At 40.6% G+C, this 27,170-nt stretch overlaps 1 protein-coding gene and 1 pseudogene across 4 annotated transcripts in view; both read right to left on the minus strand.

Moving 5' to 3' along the window:
* ETFDH (electron transfer flavoprotein dehydrogenase) overlaps nt 1-27,170 on the minus strand; it is a 42,928-nt gene that overhangs the window by 15,252 nt on the left and 506 nt on the right. For all 4 annotated transcript variants that reach the window (XM_089911335.1, XM_089911336.1, XM_022582238.3 and 1 more), the window contains exons 2-9: nt 15,848-15,988; nt 15,072-15,301; nt 13,004-13,085; nt 12,437-12,555; nt 10,145-10,222; nt 3,772-3,918; nt 2,442-2,582; nt 1,186-1,329 (exon numbers count right to left, since the gene is read on the minus strand). In XM_089911335.1, coding sequence (XP_089767461.1) covers nt 1,186-1,329; nt 2,442-2,582; nt 3,772-3,918; nt 10,145-10,222; nt 12,437-12,555; nt 13,004-13,085; nt 15,072-15,301; nt 15,848-15,988 — 1,082 coding nt within the window. The remainder of the gene's footprint in view (nt 1-1,185; nt 1,330-2,441; nt 2,583-3,771; nt 3,919-10,144; nt 10,223-12,436; nt 12,556-13,003; nt 13,086-15,071; nt 15,302-15,847; nt 15,989-27,170) is intronic.
* On the minus strand, nt 15,929-27,169 carry LOC149749245 (protein Hikeshi pseudogene; annotated as a pseudogene).

Raw genomic sequence — 27,170 nt, forward strand, 5'->3', positions numbered from 1 at the left:
CCTGCTCATCTAAAGATCATCTGAGATGCTGAAGCACACAAGGCAGGTGTCATAAACACGAGTCTGTATATACTACTGCATACACAGAAGCCTTTACACTATAAATTAAAGAGTAGAATTAGGCTGGCAATAGGTATTATGCACATTATTCAAAAAAGTTTAATGGGCTTGAACATAGGAAATTTAGCAAATATTATTGCAAACGAATAACTGCTCCAGAAATAAAAACAACCTCATGGGAGGTAACCCCGCAGCAATGGAATTTAGGGACAGTGTTATTTTTAGGGTTCTAGTGATGACATTCATAATTTAGCTGTGATTGTACTTGACTTTATGAATGTATTTAGAACTTCACTTTAAAGGTTAAGTCAACTTTTCTCCCCAATTTTCTATGATCTATTTGTTACTTTTACAACAGATTAAAAACAAAAAGATATCAGATTTCTAAAATATCAACAGTTCTAGATTCCTAGAATATTAGAGACAAAAGGGATCATCTTTATTTTACAGATGAGCCCTTAACGCCCGAGGAGTTAAATAACTTGACCAAACCATTTGGTGTAAGTTTTAGAGCTGACTTTTAGATCATCTTACCTGTCGAATACTATTTCCAAAACAGTTCTAATAGCTTTTATCATAGTTAGCCATCTAGCTCTTATTTCACTGTTTAATAACTAAATACTTAATAAATTATCTCATTGTTTAATAACTAAATACTTAATAAATTAACTGCATTTGATAGTATTTATTTTGAACATATACTAAAATAGGACAATTAAGGGTAAAAACTTAACAGAAGCCACCTAAAGGGCATGGATGACACTAGGTAGTTGAGATTAATTAATTACCTTTGCTGAAAACTACATCTGTCCTTGAGTTTCCTGGCAGCAAAGGAATAAAGGAAAAGATCTTGGATCACATAGTTTAAATTCTCTGGTTAAAGACAAACCAATAAACAAAAAAGCCCATGAATTTTTCTCTAGAAATCAATATATCCTTAAAATTAAATTCATGGTGTCATTTAACTCTGGTGTGGTACAGTTTTATAAATACTAGGGTGCTTTGCTTAGTTACTTAAATTTTCTTCCTGAGATAATCTTCGATCCTTTATTTAAAGTTGTTACCTTATGTTTCAACGTTGAATTTAAAATACAGAAATAAGGATTAAAAATGCGGAAGTGTTACCTGAAAGCCACCTTCATTGAGGGCTCTGGCTCCATATGCAACCCTTTTCCCGCCTTCCAACGTCGGCTGGATGCTAGGGTGGTGTTTCCACCTCTGGAACTCTCTAAATGGACTTAGGTACGGATTTTGATAGTCTAGACCAACCTTAAAATGTTTAAATGAGACATCGTTATTTCAAATTATATCAGGCTGAAATGTGAGCAATATTTACCAGAGAACATGTACATTAAACTGCTTGTACTCAAAGTACTTAGAGAAAGGTATGCAATGACCCAAATTTAAATAAATAACCCAATAAAATCTGTTTGGAAAAGAAAGTGTAAACAAAAGGATGCCATGTGTTTGTAACTGGCAGAACTTGAAAACATTTAGAATGTATTAATAAATCATTGTGCTTTGTAAATCAAAGTCCAAATTAGAAAAATGTTTGTAGGTAAGTGTTACACATTATGTTTCTACAAAAGGAGTTGTAATAATTTATCATTCATTTCTCAATACCAACTCCAGAAATAAACTAATAAGCTCAATGCAGTACTACTGTGGCAAAAATGAAGAAAAAGAATGTATTCACACTTACAAAAAAAGAAGGTGAAAAACATTAGAGATTACATTTTTACCAAAAATGCTGAAATTAATAACCAAACCCTTTTTGCTTTGAAAAGATTAAGTCTAACCATGACATTGAACTATAGAGCTGCAACTGGAACGTGCAGTAACTCATATCACTTTTCCATTCCTTGTAATGTTCAAGATGTAATTTACTGTAAGGATGTTTAAGCGACCAAAAGGGAGGAAATGGTCCTGTTTTAGTTAGAGGTTCAAACCCAGTGCGGACTGCACTTCCTGCAGTGGTGTGCCACAGTGGACATGGGCTTCAGGTCAGACAGGTTCGGGTATGAGTCCTGCCTCTATCACTTAATGCGTGTGTCTGGGAAGGCTGTTTAGCTTGTCTGGACTTCAGTTTTCCCACCAGTAAAATAACGCTAGACCAACTTCACAGGATTCTTATGGACCAGGATTCCCAGGGAAGCATCCAGCACAGGGCCTGGCGTGTAGCAGCTACTGTACTACAGCTACGTGAGCTGAAGCAGACCACTGTCTACAGTGGCCATAAGCACTTCAGATGTGGACAAAAGCAGAGAGGAAGCTTTAAATGAGAAGCCTTTTACATTCTCCAGATGCAAAGCCCTGGATTTGTGACACTGAAGACCCAGTGGCTCTCAGAGTGGAATTTCCCATCACGGAGTGTAACTTACCACGAAGCCGAGCGCTACGAGGGGCTCCCCTTCATTCAGGTGATAGAGGAAAGAGCCCCCATACGTGTGTCTGTCCAGGGGCCAGCCAACAGTGTGATCGACTCTCCCGGGTTTCCACTTCTTCTCATCGATAATCCATAACTTTAAAAAAAAGTCCTAGAGTATTATTTAGATGTTTTATGTCACCACATGTATAAAACTTGCTAAGTTTTATGTCTTATTTATGAAAGTTACAACTGAAAAGCAGAAATAAGAGAAACACACAAAAAAGTACTTCAAATATCCCAGAAAATGACATCAAAATGCAGCAGGACGATCGGAGTAAAGAAACAGGTGAGGAACTCTGTAAGACATTAATTAAGCTCTCAGATGGGTAAAGCGTTCGTGCGGTTGTGGGAAACGCCGCTGAAGAGATGGGGTGCTGGGAACCACCTACACCCTGACCCGGGTGACGGCCACACGGGCGTGTTCGCCTCATGAACGTGAGCTGCGCCCTGCACTTCGGATCTGTTACTTTACAGGACAGATGTTATTCTTCAGTAAAAGAAACCAGTGTGCTCCCTCCTGCACCACCCTCTCCCCGACTGAAGCTAACTGATCATCCTGTTTTCAGAATGGTTAAGTTTTAAATTGCAAACAACAATTTCCACAGGAAATATTATCTAAAAATCAGATATTATGTGCCACCACATAGAATTATGTACAGTCTACCAAAACAATTAAGCCCGTATTCACAATATAATGAATCTAGTTATATATAGAATTTGAAACTTTCTGAGCTTTACCCTAAAAGGATTCTTAACAAAAGAGTTATGATGAAACTTTTGTGCTAATAGACCTAAGGTTTGGATAAACTGAGAAAATATACAACACTCAGCCTAATTAAATTTTAGGCTGCAGGTCAATATACTATGGCTGAATGTATATTTCATAAACTAAATTATCTTTATGTTATAATTTTGAATAAACAATTTTTGTACGATGTGGTCATTTTACAAAGAGCATTGGATAACAGGTCAAATCCTATTAGGGCAGATGGCATTACCATGAAAAAGATCAATATCACAAATATTTTCAAATTCAAGACTTCAATCAACATTTGATAAAACAACTAGAACATGCAGACACAATTTAGGTAACAGTAAAATTTGATTAGTAATATTCTCCAGCCCCTTGAAAAATATCCCTAATGTTTTCAGTCATTATGAACATTTCAGGTTAATGAAAAATATAACTATAAAATTAAATCAATATTATAAACCACACGACAATACAAATGAATGTAAGCTTCATCTTTTCACGTGAAAGTCACACCGGCAAACTCGAGTACCTCCTTGAGCCCGATCCCGTACGTCTGGGGCTCGCAGTTGGCCCTCAAGTCGAACTTCCTGTACAGCTGCTTGGCCAGGTGTCCGTGGCAGCCCTCTGCAAAGACTGTGACTTTGGCATGTAGTTCCAGCCCCCGCTCAAAAGTTGTCTAAGAAACAGGAACACGTTAAATTGCAATGTTTGACAATTTTAAAAATATTCACATTCTGGTCAGTTTTGAATTGATCTATGATTCAGGTATAGAAGAGAAGGTGCAGATATATAATTTTAGTAACAGAACTAAACACTGTTTTAAGTGGAATCTAATTTAAATTTTATAACGTATCTTGTGTCTTTGTCATATTGATCGAATGGTTAAGTCTGTATGCATTAAAAAAACAAATAAAGCATGCTCATCCCCCCACGAAAAATTATCTACAAATGAATGTACAGTGAGAAGTGAAGGCGGACAGCCGAAATGAGTGAAGGGGGTCAAGTGTGTGGTGATAGGTGGTAACCAGGCTTGGGGTGCTCACCACTGTTTAGTGTATACAGATGTCGAATTATAATGCTAGACACCTGAAACTTATATAACTAAAAGAAAATTTTTTTAAAGTGAAAGGCCATTTCCCCATTGTTCCTGATTTTTCTAGTCCCATGATTTGAAGCAAAAAACACCATTAATAGATTTCTTGTGAATCATGCCAGAAATTTTCCATGAATAAAAAAACTACATGAGACTATGTATATCCTTCTAACACAAACAAGATCATCCTAAACATACTCTTCAGCTACTTGCTTTTTTCACTTTAATTTTACTTGTTCTCTATTGCTGGATATATACTGTAAAACTGCAACTTGTTTTTTCCAAGGGGAAAAAATAAGCTACAATTAAAAAGTCTTTCTCTCTCTCGTTTGCTCTCTGTATTTTGCACTTATATCCGGCCCATGGTAGGTACGCAGTAAAGCTCCTGAATAAAGGAATGCAGAATAATAAGGAAAGTCTCTTATGAAATATATATTTCCCGATATTTCTCCATTCATATGTTTACAGGTATTGTGTGTATACAGAAACATTCATACAAAAAAAAATGGTTTATACGGACAAAGCATTTTATAACTGTTTTCACATTATACAATATAAAGTGATTTGCCTAAGGCAATATATACCAAATTAAACATTCATTTTTAAAATAATTAATTAATTAATTAATTTTTGGCCGCGCTGGGTCTTCGTTGTTGTGCGCCGGCTTTCTCTAGTTGCAGAGAGCAGGGGCTGCTCTTCATTGTGGTGCACAGGCTTCTCACTGTGGTGGCTTCTCTTGTTGCAGAGCACGGGCTCTAGGCATGCAGGCTCAAGTAGCTGTGGCTTGCGGGCTCAGTAGTTGTGGCTCACAGGCTATAGAGTGCAGGCTCAGTAGTTGTGGCGCATGGGCTTAGTTCCTCCACGGCATGTGGGATCTTCCCAGACCAGGGCTCGAACCCGTGTCCCCTGCACTGGCAGGCGGATTCTTAACCACTGCGCCATCAGGGAAGTCCTAAGCATCCATTTTTAATGCTTGGATAGATTCCTACCTTCTCAATCAGCTCTCAATAACTGGACGTTTAGGTTATTCCAGGCTGTTTCACTATTATAAGCATGGCTCACATTGATATCCTTGACGCGAAATATTCTCGGTCTAAGTGGTAAGGACTATTTCACTACTGATTTCATACGTTCAGTCACTAGAGAGTCTGAACATCTTTCACGTTTGTTGGTGACTCTGTGTTTCTCTGTGCAGAGCTCACCAACGTCATACACGTGCACACACGTCCTATAAGTGACTGTGCTGAGTACCTTTGGATCTGTTCCCATCTCCTTCCTCTTACTATACTTCACTCGTCCATAAACCCTGTTAACAGCCTAGCATGCCAAGTTTTACCCAAATATATATACATACGCACCTGTGGACTGAAGTATTTACACAGACACCTCAACTTTTTTGGTTCCTGATTTATTTCACAACGGTAGCATCATATAATACAGACTTTTCTGTATCTTACTTTTCTCACAATAATACTTCATGGAAACCTTTCCAAGTCACCATGTGGCTCAAATCTTTCTTTTTAATGGCAGGTAGTAGTCCGTGTGGGAACACCGTAGGTTATCCAGCCATTCTGCTAATGGGTAATAGCCATTCACTGTTTCCAGTTTATTTGCTATGATAAGCAATAGCATAAAACATACACCCTGTATATGTATCCTTACAACATTGGTGCTTTTATTCCTGTAAGCTAGGTTCCCAGGAGTGGCACTGTACAATCAAAGGGCACACCTACTTTTATTTTATGAGATGTTCCCAGACTGCTTTCCCCAAAGCCTGAACAATTCACATTTCCACCCACAGTGTATAAGAAGACCCTTTTCCTATTTCTAGCTAGTGACAGTATAACTGTTCCTTTCACGGTTTTGCTAAGTGTAGAGCTGGCTAACTTACTGCTATTTTAATTTGCATTTTCCGGATTACTCTTTTCAGCAACTTTTTCTTTTTGATTCAAGAAATATTAACTGAGCACCTCTGGTGTGCCAGGTTGTATGCTAGGCAGTGGGGCAGAGATGACAGAAAAACACTGTCCGTTTCCCTGGGGCCAGGCATGGAGGCAGAGCTAAACATAAATGACTACGCGGGCGTGCAAGGACTAGGTGTGACTGTGTGCCGTGAGGAGGGCTGGGGAGCCGGCACAGGACCCTGGGGCCCAGATAAGAGACATCAGAGGACCTGCCTCCTGGCTAGTGGTTACTGCTCGCCGGAATCTGCTCTTCATTTTGTAAGATTCTGCCCATTTTTCTACTGTGTTCTCTTTTTTCTTGTCAATGTAGAAGTGCTCTTTGACATCACGGGTCGTCAAAAATTTTCCCCCGATCTCCTGCTTATCTGCAGACTCACTAGTATTTTTGGTATACAGAAGTGTTTAATTTTTAAATAGTTAAAAAAGGCCTGCCTCTTATAGTTTTTTAATTTCTTGCCTTTATAGGATGGTTTATCTACCCTACACCTAGGTTGTAATTATAACCTAGATTTCTAATTTTTTTATTGTTTTAAGAAATCATCAGAATTAAAATAAAATGAAAGTCTATTTGCTTCCAGATGGACATGCAGTTTACTCAGCACCACTTATAAAACAACTCGATCTTAATGGACTAAAATATTCCTCTTAGAGGCAATATGCTCCTTAGTGTGCAAGGGGCAGCTCTGGAGCCTCTATTCCAACCCCAGCTCCACTACCTAACAGTGGCCTGACCCTGGGCAAGTTACTTAACCTCCAAAACATGAAAACATCCACATCAGAATTCTGACAGTAAGATGCCTATTAGACCTAAGATTAGAGCTACTGAATGAGCAGCAGGACGCAGGATTCTGGGACTCAGGGGAGACGTGTTTCAAGCCCTGTCACTGGATACTCAGAGGACAGGGCGCAGAGAAAGAGCAAGCAAAGGCGGCAGGAGGGGCCCTGAAACACCAGGAAAACCAGGAGAAGGTGGTGTGAAAAGCCAGGTCCAGACAGTGTTTCAGGAATGAAAAAGTTATTCAGCTGTGCCAGCACTGCCCACCAGGGGCCAAGTGAGAGGACAGAGAGCTGGGTACCACCAGGCGGAGGTGTCTGTGAGCAACGAGAATGTTTCCGTGCAAGAGCAGGAGGAAGCCTAACCATGCCGGGATCAACGGAGCCAATTGGCGGAGAACAAAGTATCCATCCCTGCTTCTCCTCACCCCACCGGCCATATGAAAATAAACTTGCATGGGCTTCCCTGGTGGCACAGTGGTTAAGAATCCACCTGCCAATGCAGGGACACGGGTTCGAGCCCTGGTCCAGGAAGATCCCACGTGCCGCGCAGAGCAACTAAGCCCGTGCGCCACAACTACTGAGCCTGCACTCCAGAGCCCGCGAGCCACAACTACTGAAGCCTGCGCACCTAGAGCCCATGCTCCACAACAAGAGAAGCCACCACAATGAGAAGCCTGCGTACTGCAACAAAGAGTAGCCCCTGCTCACCGCAACTAGAGAAAGCCCACGTGCAGTAACAAAGACCCAACACAGCCAAAAATAAATAAAATAAATTAAAAAAAAAGAAAGGGGGACTTCCCTGGTGGCACAGTGGTTAAGAATTCGCCTGCCAATGCAGGGGACACAGGTTCAAGCCCTGGTCCGGGAAGATCCCACATGCTGCAGAGCAACTAAGCCTGTGCACCACAACTACTGAGCCTGTGCTCTAGAGCCCGCGAGCCACAACTACTGAGCCCACGAGCCATAACTACTGAAGCCCGCATGCCTAGAGCCTATGCTCCACAACAAGAGAAGCCACTGCAATGAGAAGCCTGCGCACAGCAATGAAGAGTAGCCCCCGCTCGCCGTAACTAGAGAAAGCCGCACGCAGCAACGAAGACCCAACACAGCCAAAAATAAATAAATAAATTAAAAAAAAAAAAGAAAAAGAAATTTACAAACTCAAATTACTGAGACTCCACTATACTCTTCTATGCTTTTATATCTATATAAATACAATATATGAGTGTTTTTACAACTACAAAGCACAAGACACAAAAATATACATTTAAACAAATACCCTGACAATACACACACAAAAAGAACTATCAGAATGGTAGAATTTGCGTGCTTCAATGTTGCTGTAATATTAAATACGGACATTTTTAAAGAATAAAATGCAATTTATAATCAAATGATCATAATACAGAATAGCCGTAACACAGGAAAGAATACAAGAAAGACAGTATTCTTTTATCATCACTGAGTTCCCTTAAGCCCGAGCTCCCTTACTGAGTTCATGATTCCTCTCCATCCAAAACTCTGCTCCCTTTCTGTGCCCTCTGACCTCACCCTGCGCTCACTCAACTAGAGTCCGATGACTACAATGGCTGCCACTGATAACAGTCACTGTACTAAAATGGCTCTTGTAGACCTCATCACTAGTGTACAAACTCAGGCTGTTTCTCCAGGGCAAGATGAGCCCAGAGACCCCCTGAGGCGTGGACCACCCGGCCAGAGCATCGTCAGTCAGAGACACCCTGACCCCCGAAACAGAGTAAGAAATGTCACGAGATGACGATTCTTCCCAGCTTCTTTATTCTTCTGCTTTAAAACACCCGGAACCCAAAGACCGGGTGCAGTGGATCTGAGAGGCTTGTCTCACACCCCCTTGCTGGGAGCCCTGCAATAAACTCTTACTTTGTTGCAAACTCCTGCTATCAGAGTCTGGCCTTCTGTGCTGAGGGTACAGGTCACACTATAAGAAGCAGGATGAGATAAGAGGCGTTGCAAACCTGGGTATGCATCAGAATCCCTGGGGCTTGATACAAGACAGCTTCTTGGGCCCTGCCACAGGATAGGCTGAGCCCCAAGGCCTCATGTGATTCTGGTGTAGCCAGCCAAGCCACTAGGAGAACGACGATGCAGGTAAGACTCGAGAGCTTTGGCACCTGCTAATCTCTGTGCAGGAAGGATTGAAAAGCAGGACGATCTGCTGGAGGAGACTTAGACTAGATGCCCAGCTCTGTTCTAGAATGGCAGAGAGGACTAACTAGGAGTTGACAAATCTCTACTGAGGCCCCGGCACTGCCTGGCACTATGCTAGCTCTGGAGTAACCCTCCATGATCTCTGAGGTTCTAATCTAGTTGAGAAATTAAGACAATTAACAAATAAACATGAATAGGCAAGTTAATTTATCAAGATGTTAATTTGTGTTTTGCTCTTATTATCATAGGAAAGCAAGGTATTTTTCTTCCTTGTCCTTTCCAAGGGATCTTACAGAGTGTGAGATCCATGTCTTAGGAGCTCTTCTTTTACAAATGCAAAAATAACAAGTTGTGAAAACCAGAAGGCCATTGAAGCCTATTTTGAAAGAGATGAGGTCAATCAGTTTTGCATTTACCAAAAGATGTCAAAATCCTGTCAAAGACTCCATCAGCATTACTGACAGTAATAATGAAAATGACTCTTGTCCACAGAAGTGGAACCTGTGGAGGTGGCCCAGCTGCTGACCCACGTGTGCATGGTTTTTGATTCTCCTTGAACTGGTTGTAACATCTTACTGATTCCCTCATTAATTAATGAGTGAAATAAAATCTTTGACCCATGTTTGTTTGATATTTGTATGTCATGTTTTTTCTTTTAAGAAAATTATTGTTAAACGTGTTATATCTACTTGCCTAAATTATGGTTAGTTCAAAGATGTTTCTCTATTTTTTAACAATGAGAAAAATTCCACATTAATAACTAATGTTCTAACATGCACTTAATTAATGTGCAGTTTGTAGCAAGACTGAATTATTGGGTGTGAGTTGATTCTTTCTCTTTCACTGTCAGTTTGTGAAGCGCAGAACTGTTATGTGCATACCTTGGGCGCACCATCCTTCTGTATCCCTACGTCGTTGGTGGCAATTCCTTTCACGCTACCATCTTCATGAAAAAGGACCTAGAATGAAAACACGTTTGGTTATCACCTGGGGATTCACAACCGCTTGCAAAGAAACAAACAGCCTTCGGTTTTTAGAAGGTGAGCTTGTTCTCAAGGTTATAGAGACAAAGGCTTAAGAATGTTCCGGCAAAAAAGGGGGTGTGCTTCTAAGCTACTCCCTTCTAGACAGAACACAGCTCAAACAGCTGGAAATGAAGGAAATGCCCTGACCTGGTGAGGAAGAACAGGGGGAGCTGCCAGAGAACAACGAAGGAGCCGGGAAGATGCAGCGGGAAGCCCTCTGCCAAGTTCAGGGGTCAAAGGCATGTGCACAGAGCTTGGGGTCAGCACCCGTGACAGGATGGACCGTCAGGTGGGCGGCTGAGGAGAGTGTCAGGAAAGCCTCTGTCTCCAGTGAGCCCAGACCCCAAAACCAAAAGACCAAACAACAAGACAAAACAGAGAGGGGCTGAAGGCAGTCCAAGTTATTTCTGGACCACAAAGAAAAGGGAAAACTGGTCAAAGGTATGATTCTGAAGATGAGAAATAACATTGGTTTCTGTTTCCTCTGGAGGAAAATGCTCTTTGGACAGGAAAGAACAAACTGTACACTAGAACCTCACAGCAGAAAGCACGGGAGAGGAAAGGCGAAACAAGAACCAGCAGCAATGGATGTGACACCTTGAAAACAAATCCACAGTAGTATGTGGCTGTGGCCTGGACCCGAAAACGGCCTCGGTGTACAAAACCTGGGGAGGAGAGGAGAGCTGCAAGGGACCAGAGAGAGACAGAGAGAGACAGAGAGAGACATGGAGGGGGAGAGAGCGCAGGCGAGCGGGCATGTGTGCAGATACACTCAAAAAGTGAAAATCATGGATGCTACAGAACACCTACTTCTGACTTTGATTCCTGTTGAACACAGTTTAATTGGGAGAAATGCAAAACCAAATGCATGTGCATGAACTGGGAAACCAGAAATCAGTAGTGGCAAGTGTAATGCAGGGACCATGTATTTTATTTGGTTTATATACTGTAAAGGTAAAAACAAAGTTTTTCAATTTTCGCTTGTGCCAAAAACAAGAGCACTCCCTCTCTCATCCGGATTTTTTTTAGCATTTCCTTTAGAAAACTTAACTGTAAACCCTTTCTCTGTCTCTCTTAGATATATGGGAGTCATGTTAAAAGCTAAGTAAGACTCCTGCCAGGTCTGTATCTCAGCAATGAGTTTCTTGGGTACTCGGGGACACACCTGAGATGTGACCATGGAGGAGGATGGTGGCCGGTCTCCCTCTCTCTGGGGGAAGAGTCTGGGCTCCGTGCTGGCCTCCACGTTGTCACTTCCCACTTGTCACAAAGATACAGGACGCTTTATTTGTCCTTTGGATAGAGACGATTAACGTGCATGTAATGGACTGTATCTGCCTGACTCTGTAAAAGGGTGAGATTTCTTTCTGTTTCGGCGACCTCCCTAGCAGATGGCCTGTAGCTGCACTGTAGTCTTGGCAAGAAAAAAACTGTTTCATTCTTGTTTATAATATGTAGAGGTGATTTTTCTGGGCTGGCAGGAGATTTTAGTTTTAATAATTTCCCCAACAGTATTCAGTGAGAAGCTACAGTCCGATGTGGCCGCCAAAAGTTATTTTGAGGAAATTACTGGGAGAACAGTTTCCAGAATGAAGAGGGGAATAGCCCTGCTGTACAGCAGGCTGGAAGTAGTGCAGACGTTCTGGGTGCCACTTCGAAAGGGAATAAAAAGGGAACGCGGTCAGAGGAGGGCAAGGAGAATACTGAAGGGACTCAAAATATTTACATATTATATGGTGGCTGTAAGAATGGAGGCTATTTAACTGGGAAGAGAAAAACCACCTGCGAAGGTGGGGAAGGAGAGTTCTCCCTGGAGGAGGGCACAGATTCGTTCCACACAGTATAAAACAGTAAATAAACGTCTCCTCAACTTAAGGAAGAGAGTATCACCAACAAACCAAACATCGGGGATATTTTTTCATCCTTGAAGGTGTTCAGTCCTAAGCTGGACAGTCACATGATGTGGTGACAAGGACTTCAAGTACCCTTTGCGTGAGATCTTGCTAAGATTTCTTCTGATCTTGCAATTCTAAAATCCTATGGCTGTTTGAAAAATATACATTTATTTACCTCTGTACCCATCTTGGTTGCTTTTCAGAAGAAACAGAGACCGTGTCCTATAAGCACTAAGAACAGGGCCCCACAAACCTCTGCAGCCGCGTAGCCGGGGTACACTTCCACACCCAGGGCTTCCGCCTGCTCTCCCATCCAGCTCACCAGATGTCCCAGGCGCACAATGTAATTGCCATGATTGTTCATTGGGAGACCTACAGATACATGCTTGGTTTAGGAGTCTGACTTTTTATGGGTAAAACATCTCAAAAACAGAAATACTTAATTTAGAAGTTCTAATCAATGTCTAATTTCTACATAAATACACACACATCATCTTATGGCCATAATTTCAATTTATTTTCTAACAATTCTGGTCTAGAGTTCAAATTATTATTGCATTGAAAACGACATTACAGACTAAATTAAAAATCCCTGGTTGCCGTACAAGACTATCTCAATTCTTCTAGACTGGAAGACAAAAGCACTGGGCTCTAGGCCTGCTTTCTTCCCCACAAGCTAGCTGTGAAATTTTGGTTAAGTCCTTCGAGTCTCTGGGACTTAGTTTTCTCATCTGTAAAAGGAAGGGATTCCACCCGATGAAATGTAGCTCCTTCCAGCTGTGGAATTCTGTTAAGTCTACGAGTATTTATCATTCCTCACCTGGGAGAATTGGCACAGGAATTCTATATTTCTCTGTCAAAATTCCAAATCTATCTTCTGTAACGGGAGTGTTAAGTGGAGCCTGGAAACAAAAGGAGGAGAGAAAAGGACTTTAGTTCATACTTGTGAGGTAAATACAAATCATAAACTACTGTGTCAAAAAGGAAAGGGAACTATCCTCCTCACATTTCTTCCATCACTTCCTTTGGAGAACTTGACACCGTAAATCCTTTGTCTCTTTGAGATGCATGGGAATCTTTTTAAACCTAAATAAGCCAGTTTGCATCCCAGGAATGTCTCTGCTGGGGGCCTTGGAGCCACCTTTGAAAGTGAACATCAGGGGGGCTGTCTTCCTGTCTCCCTGCCTCTGTGTGAGATGCCTAGGCACCTGCTGTAACTTCCTGCTCCATGGAAAGAGAAGAGTTTTAGTTTTCCTCTAGATAAAGGCAATTAACAGGCATGGAAGGGATTGGATCTGCCTGGCTACATAAGGCTTTGATGTGAAAAACTTTTTCTATTAGAATTGACATTGTGTCAATAATAATTCAGTGATACCTATTTTTGATATAACATTGAAGAGAGGAAGTTAATTAGGCATAGTTACAGCATTTCTAGTTCCAAGGAGCTCACTACTTTAGAAAGAAGAGCATCGTCCCTTGTGCTAAGCCCCACGTCAGCAAACCCAGCCCTGACCTTAACCTCATTCAGTTCCGGCCTCTCCAAGGAATGTAATCTTACGCGTCAGCCTCTCCACCAGTCCTCGTGAGGCACCACCTGAAGCCTCGCCTGGTAGGCAACAGTGCCTGAACTAACCCTTTCCCCCCCCACCCTTTTTTTTAAATCGTAGAGTCCTAACCACTGGCCTGCAAGGGAATACCCTGAAATAACCCTTTTGCTTATGACTTCCATGCCCCACCCCCTTTCTGCCTGTCAAACCCTTTCCTTTTCTGCTGCTCCTTGGAGCTCCCTTCTGTTTGCTAGATGGGATGCTGCCCAGAATCACTGAATAAAGCCAATTTGATCTTTAAATTTACTCAGGTGAATTTTGTTTTCTAACAATCTTTACAGAGTATGTTCACAGATACTAAATATTCTAACACTGAATACCTTGAACAGGAGTAATAAAACCCATCTTACAGGGCTTCCCTAGTGGCACAGTGGTTAAGAATCTGCCTGCCAATGCAGGGGACACGGGTTCGAGCCCTGGTCTGGGGAGATCCCACATGCCACGGAGCAACTAAGCCCATGCACCACAACTACTGAGCCTGTGCCCTACAGCCCATGAGCCACAACTACTGAGCCCGCGTGCCACAACTACTGAGCCCGCGTGCCACAACTACTGAAGCCCGTGCGCCTAGAGCCCTTGCTCTGCAACAAGAGAAGCCACCACAGTGAGAAGCCCGTGCACTGCAACAAAGAGCAGCCACTGCTCGCCGCAACTAGAGAGCCCGCGCGCAGCAACGAAGACCCAAGGCAGCCAAAAATAAAACAACAACAACAAAAACCCCATCTTACAGAAGAAAAAAACTGAGATGCATAGAGTACAATATTTTAACCAAGGTAATACAAATGATGACTGCAGTAAAACTAGCACTTGATTCTCTGTGTATCATACCAGTGACTTTTCTGCTTACATTATAAGGGGTCTTATTAATGTATTTCCTTAGAAAATTAGATTAAATTATCCTCCTTGGCTTTAGATACTGCAATGTCCCAGGAAAGTTATAGAACACTTTATTAAGAACAATGATATAAACACCTATGGAACAAGTTAGGAAATACCCTCAAAATCAAAAAGCTATATTTATTCAAAGATCTTCTCAAGATAACACCTTCTCATAAATCCAGTACACAGATACCATGTGCAGAAGGCATTAAATGAGTTAATAGCTTAAAATTTTAACTCTATTTGATATGATTCAAATTTTTTGGCCCTTTTAAAATTAAAAATCTATCTACAAGTATCCTCTAAGAGACAGAACTGGGTGAAAAGGTTTTCCACACTCCTTTCATTTGGAAATAGAGATGCAATAAGACGAGATTGGGTATAAAAAACTACTTTTCATACTCCCTTCTCCTTCCAGTCTGGGAACAGCTCTTGGAGAGCTCGTGGGTCCAGGCAAGCCCCTGAGAGTGTGTGCGTGCCTATCTGAGCAGCTTTCTCCACCAGACACACGCGGATGTCCTTCTCGTGCTGGGCCGCCAGCTGCTTGAGCCGAGTGGCTGCTGAGAGCCCCGCAGGCCCGGCACCCACGATTACCACGTCTGCCTCATCTGCAAACCGCTCCATGTTCACCCCTGGAGGGGAGAGGGTTTAAACATATGTAACATCTGTAACTCCATTTCTGCTTTGCGAAGAAGTTCACTTGTACCATTTTTTTAGATTCCACTCACTTTGCTGTAAGGCAGAAAGTAACACAACACTGTAAATCAACTATGCTCCAAAAAAACCCACATATCAATTCTGGGATGACTATTACCTGATGAAATTACAGGCTGGGTTACAAGTACCCACTATCCTTTAGAGCATTATTTATAGAAATAACCCCTCTGCTTCCCAGGAGAATTATACTAAGTCCATTACTGTCTTAGTTTATTCTCTTAGGTTCTGTTCGAGGACGTATCTTATTTTAACTTCCATAATCCAACTTTTATTACTGAGATTTATTATTATAAGTTTGCAAGCATTTGCTTATCTAAATATTAATATGTAACAGATTTTGTAAAGTTATAAAATATTATTAGATGATTTTACACTATCATGAAAAATATAGTATTTACCTCCACAAAATGATACAAACTGTCTAGAAAAGTCTCAACAATTTTACAGAAACGATTACTTACCTTCCCATCGCTTGTCCTTATCCCGGGGATGAACAGTATAGTGGGTAGTGATTCGAGGTACAGTAGAAGTTGAAGACCATCTTGTAGCACACAGAGGTAGATAATTTTTCTTAATTTGTAAGGCATGAAAGCACTGGTATGCTGCATAAAAATCATGAACAGTATTATTTTTCTAATTAGTTTTTCTCAGGAGTAGATTGAAAAAAAATTTTTTTAAAGCAAAAAAAAAAATCTACGATTGGGGATCAGATCTGGCTTCTGTTTGGTTTTCTGTTAATTACCCTAAACGCTTAAACAGATCACTTAACTGCTTTAGATTTCTGTTTCCTCATTCAAAAAAGTAAAGGGCTACCAGGTGATCACTAAGGGACCATCTTTTTTTGTTTTGGGCCACACCACACAGCTTGCGGCATCTTAGTTTCCCAACCAGGGACTGAACCCAGGGTCACAGCAGTGAAAGCGCTGAATCCTCACCACTGGACCGCCAGGGAACTCCCCTACTGAGGTACCACCCTGACCTGAAATTTTATGAGTCCACATGATACCTTCTCTTTGGAAACATGTATATCTTCTGGACACGTCAACACTGCGGACTGTCAGTGAATGGTTACATCTATGCTGCAGAGCCCTTAGCTGTGAATTGTCTTTCCTAGGTGAACAATTCAGCTGGCTTTTCCTCAGAAAGCAGTGCTTTCAAATTATAACATTTTAAAAGTATCTAATAAACTAATTTATTCAATTTACCTCATGTCAAGCTTCATTTATAAATAGGATGACCATATAATTTATCACCTAAACTGGATACTTTGAAAGTAATAAGGGGCAGTTACTAATGGTTATGCCGGGACAAGGTGGCAAACTGCGTTTCAGCTTCCTTTTAAATTAAGTGGACGCTGCCATATAGCAGCATCTTCTGAGAGCCTCAAAAACGTATCTATTCTCTGAGTTAGCAAATAGGATTTTATGGAAATAAACAGAAGTGTGCAAAGATTTATCTGCAAGAATGTTCATTAAACCTGTTGTCCTTAAACCTTCACCTCTATCTCCTCCCTCCCTTACCTGAAACCAAGCACATCAAACCTCACAGAAAGACAGAAGCAATCAGGTGGGAACTGTCTCAATTCCTGGCAAGAACCTCTAATGTAATCTGTATTGTGTCCGTCCTTTGTTCATTCTCTCAGGTTATAATAAAGAGATGTCTTTTCTCCTCACTTAGAGTAATCCTTCCACCTGGATGATGAGGCTAACCCTTCCCATCTTCTTAGAGACATTCCTACGTCAAAGACCCCCCTAACTCCTGTATCTTCAATTTCTCACTCCCTTCTCTGGTACTCCTCTCCATGGCAATCCTTCTCGTAATAAAAGAAGGGCAGAGAATCCTCCCTTGGGAATAGCCCTGAAAGATATAAAAACTTGTATTTGTAGCTTAAGTAATTAAAATCTGTTATGGGAGAAGGGATGGAATAATCAAAGGAACAGAATAAAGAGTTTAGAAATAGACGGAATACACTTAAGGATCTGTCATGTGATAAAGACACCACTTCAAATAAGGAAGAAGAGAGAGCTCGTCATTAAATGGTCAGAGACAGGTAGAAAATTTGGAAAAAAGTATACCTCTCTCTTTATATGAAAATGAATTCCATTTGATCAATGATTTTAACAGGAAAAGTCAAAGTATAAAAGTTTATGGTGACGACTTCCCTGGTGGCGCAGTGGTTAAGAATCCGCCTGCCAATGCAGGGGACACAGGTTCGAGTCCTGGTCCGGGAAGATCCCACATGCCGCGGAGCAACTAAGCCCGTGAGCTGCAACTACTGAGCCTGTGCTCTAGAGCCCGCGAGCCACAACTACTGAGCCCACGCGCCGAGCCCATGCTCCGCAACAAGCGAAGACACAGCAATGAGAAGCCCACGCACCACAACGAAGAGTAGCCCCCGCTCACCACAACTAGAGAAAGCCCGTGCGCAGCAACGAAGACCCAACGCAGCCAAAAATAAATAAATTAATTAATTAAAAAAACGATTATGGTGATATATCCACAAATTATTTGATTCTCTGCTTTTGAGTGTGGGCTGAACTTAAGGATTAGCTTCCAACAAGTAGAGTGCGGCAGGGAAAAATACAAGCTTTACAGTAGAGAAGTATGACAGATACTTTACCCAAGTGATCAACTTTACCATTACCAGCAACAAGACATCCTGGCATCACACGATGTAATGTCATGAGAAGGGCTCCTCACCTCCGTGCTATGCCTCCCCCAAATCCACAACCTTAGTCTAATCGAGAGGAAGCAGCAGACAGACTCAGATCGAGGGACCTCCTACAAAACGCCTGACCAGTGCACACCGCAAGTGCCAGGTCATGAGAGATAAGAAAAGACAGCAGAATTACCACACCGAAGTAGACTTGATATGAGAAGACGTGACAGCTGAAGCAATGTGGGGTCCTGGACAGAAAAGGATCTGAATAAAGTCTGTAGTTTAGTTAATAGTACTGCACCAATGTTAATTTCTTACTAATTGTTCTATGGATACGAAGTTAAGCTGAGTGAAGGGTGTATGGGAACTCCTCGTGCTATCTCAAAAAAAAAAAAGGGTGTAAATATTTGTGACCTTGGATTAGGCAATGGTTTCTTAGCTATGACACCAAAAGCACAAGCAACAAAAGAGAAAACAGATACACTGTCCTTCATAAAAATAACTTTTTGTTTTTAAAAGATACCAACAAGAAAGGAAAAAGATAACCTATGGAAGGGGAGAAAGTATCTGCACGTCATATATCTGATAAGGGACTTGTATCTGGCATATATAAAGAACTCATTTCTAATAACAAAAAGACAAACAACCCAATTAAAAACACACAAAGAATCTGAATAGATGTTTCCCCAAAGGAGATAAACAAATGTCCAATAAGCACATGAAAAGATGCTCAATATCATTAACTATCAGAGAAACAAATCAAAACCACAACACGATACCACTTTATATCCACTAAGACGGCTATAATCAATAAGACATAACAAGTGCTGGAGAGGAGGTGCAGAAATTGGAACCCTCGTGCACTGCTGGGGGGGGGGGAGTAAAATGGCGCAGCCACTTTGGAAAACAGTCTGGCAGTTCCTCAGAATGTTAAACATACAGTTTCCATATAACTCAGTCATAGGTATATACTTTTTCTTCCATTAAAAATTAATTTATTCAGATTATGTTTTCCAAAAGAGAGGGTTCTGTGCTAGTCATCTTTGAAAGTTTTCATACCATTTCAGAACCACATTTGTCGGAATGAACATTTCAGATGGACTTGGTGTCATCTGGGCCTGAGAGACATCAAATGAAGCAAAACTGTAGAAGCTGTCCGACATCTTTTGTGTGAACTGAGTAAATGAGTCAACTGAAGACACAGCAGCATTACCTACAGAAGTCTGCTGAGCCAGACTGTCCAATAATTCCACTGAACTTCCAATCTGAGCAACAGATGGAGTTCGGACAATATTCATGGATCCAAAAGGGTGCTGGCTTCCTTCTCCAGATTTAAGACCTGAAATTTTGAAGATGGCACTTGGTTTCCCATTCGTGACAAATCCTAGGAGTTGCCATACTGGCATTCCATTTGAATCAGGATAGGAAAAGTAGACAGATCCTTCCATTTCCTCAGGAAATGGGACTGTTCCCAGCATAAAAACCACAGCACGGTTGATATTTTCATAATCAGGCAAGTCAACAACAAATTTATCCTCTGCCACTTGCTGTGCAGCTGTCTGCACCAGCCTCCCCGCCACCAAGCGGCCAAACATGGTGGCGGCTCCACTCAGCCAGCAGAGACCCGAAGTCCTGGCGCTACTGCCCTAGTCGAGCCCAAGAACCTTCCAGAACGTGGCGGCGGATGCCTACCCCTCTGCTACACAGCAACTAGGCCAGCGGCAGAAATGCCTCCTGCCCCCGTGACCTCTGACCTCTCCTTCCTCAGGTATATACTTAAGATAAAAGAGAACATATGTCTGCACAAAAACTTGTACATGAATGTTCACAGGTACGTTATTCACAGCAGCCCCACAGTGGAAACGACCCAAATGTCCATTAGTGGATGGAGAGTTGTTACCTAGGGCTGCAGGGGCTGGGGAGTGATTGTTAATGGGTATGAGGTTTCTTTCTGGGATGATGGCAACGTTCTAAGACACACTGTGGTGACGGTTGCTCAACTCTGTGAATATACTAAACACCACTGAGTCGTATCCTTCAGATGACGTGATTGTATGGTGTGTGACTTGTATCTCAATAAAACTCTTGCTTAAAAAAGAACATTTACAGTCACACACAAAAAAGATTATGGGGAAAACAACTGTAATTTTTTTTTAACGAAACTTTGATGTGGAAAGCTTTTTCTAAGTGTGGCAAAAAAATCTCAAAAATCATAAGATCACTTAACTAAAAATTTAAAACATCTATATGACCAAAAAATGATATAAACATAACTGTCTTTTTTATTTTTGAGATTTAAACACTTAGACACACCGGCTGAATTGTGGTAGAGAAGTGAGGTCAAAAAGTCCAGTGAACTCATAACATCACCATACAAAATCACAGATGGCAATTCTATGTCCATCTCTGATGCCAGTAGTGCTAACACCAGGCTATGAAATGGCAATGATTTAAATACCCGATGAAAATAGAAATGGTAATTTGGGTGGAATTTGGGTAGCACTTGACCCAAGAACAATTTCAACTCAATTAAGAGTCGGGCAGATAGCGTCCGCTTTACTTTGATATTCCAAAAAACATAAGTAAACTGTGGACAAAGAATGTCGCCTGTCATCTCAGTAAACAAAGGATGTTGAGGCCATGAAGCCCTCAGCCACTGCAGCTGCCCCCAAGAGTGCACCCTGAGGGGACTCAGGATGGAGAAAAGCAGGATACTGGCCCTAGATGGTATAGGTGCACATCAAAGGAATAATTTCAATGAGCCCAGACTCTTGCATCTTCCCATACAGGGAAAAGCACTAAATTCATTAACTTGAGATTTTTAGTTTTCTCTAATTAGCAGTAATCTTTTGATGTTCCAACTACCTGGTTTTTTTTTGTTTTTTGTTTTGGTTGTTATTGTTGCAAAAACTCTCCAGATCCTGGCTCTTGCCTTATGTCTCTGGAGCAGTCCCTCAGAGCCGTCTCAGAGGTTGTCTCCCAGGCTGTAGTCCTCAGAATGTCTGTTGACTAAAACATAATTCTCAACTTTTACATTGTGTTCTTTTATCCCCCAGGTGACAGTCTGGCGACCACTAAGGGACCTAGAGCTGACTTCTCTCCTTCACCTGAACTCTCTGAGGAACAGGAGCCTTGGTACCAGCAGAGGCCTCTTCTGTCCACCCACCTCCTGAGAGACTCCAGACGAATCTGGGTGAGTCTCCCCTGGTTCTCAGAGCTCCAGATTATTGGTTGATGATCCAGAGTTTTATGTGGCGGTGTGTAACAGGCACCTGGTTCCCAAGCTGAAAGATACTGGGGGTGGGGGGCCTGGCTAAAAGACACTGGGGACTCTGGACTGGGTGATGAGGTGAGAGGCTGGCCTAATATCTTTGCCTCCAACTAAGACTCCAGCCAGGTTTATGTACGTACAAACCTTATACTTACAAGTACTTACTTAATTGGGAATTAAAGGAAATCTTGCCTCAAAAATGACAAAGATGGGGCTTTTTTATTGTGCACACAGTTAAGTTAGAGAAAACCGGCTTGATAAGACACCTTTTCAGAATTCTGACCTTAAAGTAACAAAAGTCCTCCTAGGGGGAACTTGCATTTTCCTTCCTGTGCCTTTGAGATGTAAATGTTCTACCTGATCTTCGGTGCTGTGTGTGTTTTTAAACTTGGTCTCTGCCATCCGGAAGGTAACATACGGTGTACAATCTGTCAGCCAATCGAACTGACTGGGATTCCGAGCAGTCTTCTGTCTGTGCCAACTCTCAGGGACTTTTTTTTGCCATCTTAACCTTCATTGTGTCAGCCTGTTCAACGAAGGCCTTTACTTTCTTAGCCTATTTTTGGGAGTAAACCTTCTGGATCTTGTTTAGTCAGCACCCTCCACACTCTCTTATTGGGAAGCCTCTTGCATTTTATTGGTTTGAGCCACTATTAAGATATACCTCATTAAGGGCCAGATGATGGATCCTGTAAATTGGAGATACTTCTAAACTGGTAAAATTTTAGAGCGCTCTCATAGTGAGCAGCTGTTTTATTGGCACCCATGAAAAAAACAAATTAGAAGGTAGAAAAAGACATATATAATGATTAACCTAAGAACTCCTTTAAAACAAACAAAGGAAAAAACAGTTTGGGAAGACTTATTTGTGGCCTCTGCTTCCCCTCAATGGGTCTTACAGATGCTAATAAAAGCATTAGGCTAATTAATGTTAACTAGTTTAACACGGAAGTTAAAAAAAATGAAGGGAAAAGTCTAGAGACTTCTTCCTGACAAGGTGGAAATTTTAGAGACTGGTACCCCCCAAATAAAGAAATCTACAGATGGTTATTAATAAATGGGATAAATAAAATGGATGTTAGTGGGATTAAAACAAAAGGTTTTGATGCAACACTACCTATGGATGATGGGCCAAAGGGACCCCCTATTGGTTCCCAACATTAAAGGGCCCCAAACAAGTCCACTCTACCCAGCTTAAAAAACATATATATTTAAAAAGCTGGAAGAAAATTACATTTAGATACCTGACCAACAGTTACTTGGGGCAACAGGCCAACTAATCAAATGAAAAGACTGACAAAAGGGCCTGAGTCTCTTGGCTCAACCCCTCACTAGGGACCCCAGAGCCTTTTAAACAAAATAGATAAAATGGTTGGGGAATGAAAGAAAGCTTCTAGGACTCCTTGTATGACCAAAGCTTGTTGACTGGGTCCTAATGAGAACCAAAGTTAAAGGTATAAAAGTTGACAGAATTGAGATGAAAGTTTATAAAAATTGGTATATTTAAATAGGCTTTATATAAGATGTTTACATCCCTTTTGCTGAAATTGTGGGATAGACATGTTTCACTAGGCTTGTGGGATATTTATTGTGGGATAGACATGTTTCACTGGGCTTCCTCTACTTGGTATTATAAGACAGGGCATATGAATCTGGCCCTCATGAACTATTAAACATATGAAATGAAACCAATAGGGTTACCTGAGCCCATACAATATAAGGTAAAAACTGGGAACTAATACTCAGGGGTCAATAAATATAATAATAGACATTTTGCTCTGGGTCTACCCTGTGCACTCAAAAAGAGGGCCGTTGTTAATGCCTTATGCAAGCTTTTGAAGTCATGATAAATTAAATCCTAAAGTTCTAGAACATGGAACTCTTGATTTTCAGTTTAGATGGAAATCTTCTCTCTGATACAAAAGCAAATAAAGTAAGTATAGTTGGGCAAATCAATATTTTAATATCATTTAGGTTGCAGATCAGTTCTTTGGAGAATTAGGAGCAGATGTACCTTTCAAATCTCTACAAATCAGAAATGTAAATACAGCCCACAAAGACCAGAGACTGAGCCTAATTAGCTCAAACAGGTAAAACCTGAAACCAAGGGGAAAAAAAAGGGAAAAAAGGCCTTTTTAAACTCAAACTGTTGGAAAGGTTTCCTCACCCAAAATCTAATTCATAGCCTCCTTAAGGGTTTATCAAGGACAAATACAAATCTTAAGTCTTTTCCACAAATAGTGAAGCCTTGGTCATCTGAGCAAACAAATTTAACTTATTCCAACTGTTACTTATAAACTAGTGAGTTTATATGGTAATACCTGATTCATAACTAAGCTTTTAGAGTGAAGCTATGCGATCTCTAGTTTTGTCTGTTTATATGTCTGGCTGTACATTACATATGAGATGTCTCAAACTCTGGAAAATATTATCAAAATTAAACTTATAAAAGAGCTCTATTTAATTGACTTAAAATAAGCACTTACAAACTAAATATTTCTAATATAAAAGAAACTGGCCAGAGTGAATTTTGGGTTCACATGATCTAGGAAATATTCAATATTAAATTAATATCTGATATTAAATCTATCTTAAGCTTGTTGGTTTAGTCAATACAGACATGTCTTACTTTTATTGTACCTAGGTTTACTGAAGGTCATAAGTTCATGTTATTTGTAACAGTTTGTCAACAAGAAAAAAAATTAAATAGTACGATTTTCATAAGTTACAAAATAAAGGTAAGTGAGATAAGAGTTTTCAGGTGAACTCTTCAGGAATAATTATGTTTTGGGTAGGTCTATCTTAAAATAGTTTCTTCAGATTTTTGGTAATTTGAGTTTTGACAAGTTAAAAATGATGGGAATTTATTGAATATCCAGGTTATTTCAAATAAGATAAAATACTGGAACGTTAATTGCTAAACAGGTCTAAATCTACCTACTTTTGTCTCCTTACAAGAGGGAAACTAAAGATGTTTGGGTTTATTAGACACATTTCTTGTACCACACTAAGGAAAGAAATTATGCTATGAGAAGATGTATGTTTCTAAAGGTTATAGAATATTCAAACCAGGAAATGCTGTTTGTGAACAAACAGTTCATAATCACTTGCTCCTTTTCAGTTTTTGCTAAAGATTAAGGTTTTTAAGGGTTAAAACTGTAATATGTAATCAAAGCTACTAAAAATATCAAGGGAAACATTTCAGTGTGCTAGGAAAGTAGGATGTATGTTCTCAGCAAAAGAAGATATGAAGAATAGAAATGAATTTGTTGGAAAAAGAAGGGTGATTTTGTCCTAGAGACATTTACTTCTCCTTAAAAAAATTCCTTAAAAAATTTAAGGAACAAACTAATATGAACACAGAAAGTTGTGGAAGGTTTGCAGAAAGGGAGCCCTGAAAAGGAGTTCTGGACATGGTCAGGCTGGGATTAGATTAAATTTAATTAGGTAAATGGATTTTGTTGTTAAAAATAGGCTGATGTAGGAATGGACTTGGTTCCTCTCTTTGTTAAGAGAACAAAGTTTTCACTGCTTTTGATAAGAGATTGAGTTTCCCTGACTCTAAGTGATTTGCTTTTGAAGTATTTTGTCACTTTCATTAAGTGAATTAAGTGTTGTTTCACAGCAACCTATGATCCTATTTGACCAAGTGTTTTGAAACCTTTCTGATACTTTTGACAAACTTCCCAAATCGAAATTTCTAACTAAAGTTCTTCTGACCCCCAGCTAACTCTGAGATGCTTCAAAGGAATCCTGAGATATCTCAAAGAGAGATATTAAACTAAGTTTATTTATGTTAACATACATGGGAAACACTGTCAAATATGTGGTGATAATACCTTCTAAGGTTAGATGTCATTCATATAGATATTCCAAAATTTGTAAAGAATTCCTAAAAGTCTGATATGTCCTGGTATAATGCTATCAGTCATAATTCTAGTTATTATCTTAAAATGTTGTTTGTCACAGAAATATCCAAGTTTCTTGTCAATTGCATTGTAATCAGATCTTTAACCATGCCATACTAAGTCTTTTGTCGTTTTAGACAATCATTGTTTTACTCTGATGCTTTTATATAATGAAGATCTTCAAGAAGATTTACAAAAAGGACTATTTGACAAATACAAGTTTCTGACAACTTTTAGATCATACCACTGAGCTGGAAAACCTTTCCTCTTACACTTACCCCAAGTTGACTAAGTATACCTTTGTAAACAAAGATGAAACATTTCTTTTTCTCTCTACCTGATCCCTCCAGAATTTGGCTTCTCCAGCTGGCTCCCCTGGGGACTTGATGGCTTATTTCGACCAGATTACAACTAGTTATACTAATCATTGTTTTAATTTGCTTTCTTGTTAGTTTCAAATTACTTATGACTTGTCCCTCTCTCTGCTGCACTCTGACCTTACTAATGTTATTAGCTGTATTATTTATGTCCTGTCTATTTTATAAGATTGCTTTCTCTTGCATTACCCAATGTGTAACCAGGCCTCCAACAAAATCAATGATGTCTTAAGACAGCTGATCACATACATAACTCTAGAATAATTGTAACAGTGCAACTTTAGATATGGGAAGAAGTAACAAGGGAAAACAGCTCCTGGATCGTCATCAACTAGTAAGACAGGCGCTGCAGAGAATTTTAGATTACCAACAGGGCCCAATCCCCAAAATAACACATTGGGTGGCCTCTCAACAGAATCTTCGCCTGATCTAGGAATGAGCCCTCCTAGCACCATGGGACAAAAACTGGTCATGAAATGACTCCCAAACATTGGTCAAATTTATGAGTAAGAGGAGGCACTGTGGACAAAGAATGTCACCTGCCATCTCAGTAAACAAAGGATGTGGAGCCATCAAGCCCTCAGCCACTGCAGCTGTCCCAGCTGTGCACCCTGGGGGGATTCAGGATGGAGAGAAGCAGGACACTGGCCCCAGAGAGCAAAGGTGCACATCAAAGGAATGAGTTCAGTGAGGCCAGACTCTTGCATCTTCCCATACCTGGCAAAATGCTGAATTCATTAACTTGAGATATCTGGTTTTCACTAATGACCAGTAATCTTTTCATGTTCCAACTACCTGGCTTTTTTTTTTTTTGCTTGTGTTTGTTTGTTTTTACAAAAACTCCTCTGCATCTTGGCTTCTCCCTGACCTCTTCAGAACAGTCCCTCAGAGCTATCTGAAGAGGCTGTCTCCTGGGCTTAAGTGCTCAGTGTGTCTGCGAATAAAACGTAATTCGCAATCTTTAGGTTGTGCTTTTTTTTTTTCAGTCAACAATACTTACCCGTTAGGTGTAGTAATACACGCACGAGGTATAGAAACTTTAAATGAAATCCTAACTATTTAATCCACGATGGCCGAATTTGACAATTCTAATTTCATGAAATTCGTTGACTTTGCAATAGGTACACCTGTTTATTGTATAACCACAAATTAATTTAAAGAAACTAAAGATAAAAACTAAGGCCGTTGTGGGAGAATTCAATATCCTGGAGTAAACTTTTTTTTTTGACTTGTTAACCGTTCTTTTGTTTTTAAGTAAAACAAAACAAAACCAAACCCATCCCGCTGCATCATTCTACTTTTTTTTCTTAAGTGAAAGGGGGGGCGGGTAATGAGGTATTTTACCAAGTCATCCTGACGGTTCTAGGCGCAACCATGACACGAAAAGCCCTAGAGTTAATTTCAGGCAACGCAGAAAAATTCCTGGCCCCAGATCCACTCTGGTCACTTGGGCAGCATTTGAAAGTTACTGCTGGTGGCAGAACGGTTCAAATTCTTAAGAAAGGAGTAGGACGACTGCCAAGACGCCAGACAGCTGAAGACCAAGGGGAAAAGCTGTGCAAATGTTAG

This window comes from Delphinapterus leucas, chromosome 5 (genome assembly GCF_059928025.1).
Source record: "Delphinapterus leucas isolate spDelLeu-1000000601 "Yukka" chromosome 5, BTC_Dleu_Yukka2, whole genome shotgun sequence".
NCBI lineage: Eukaryota > Metazoa > Chordata > Mammalia > Artiodactyla > Monodontidae > Delphinapterus > Delphinapterus leucas.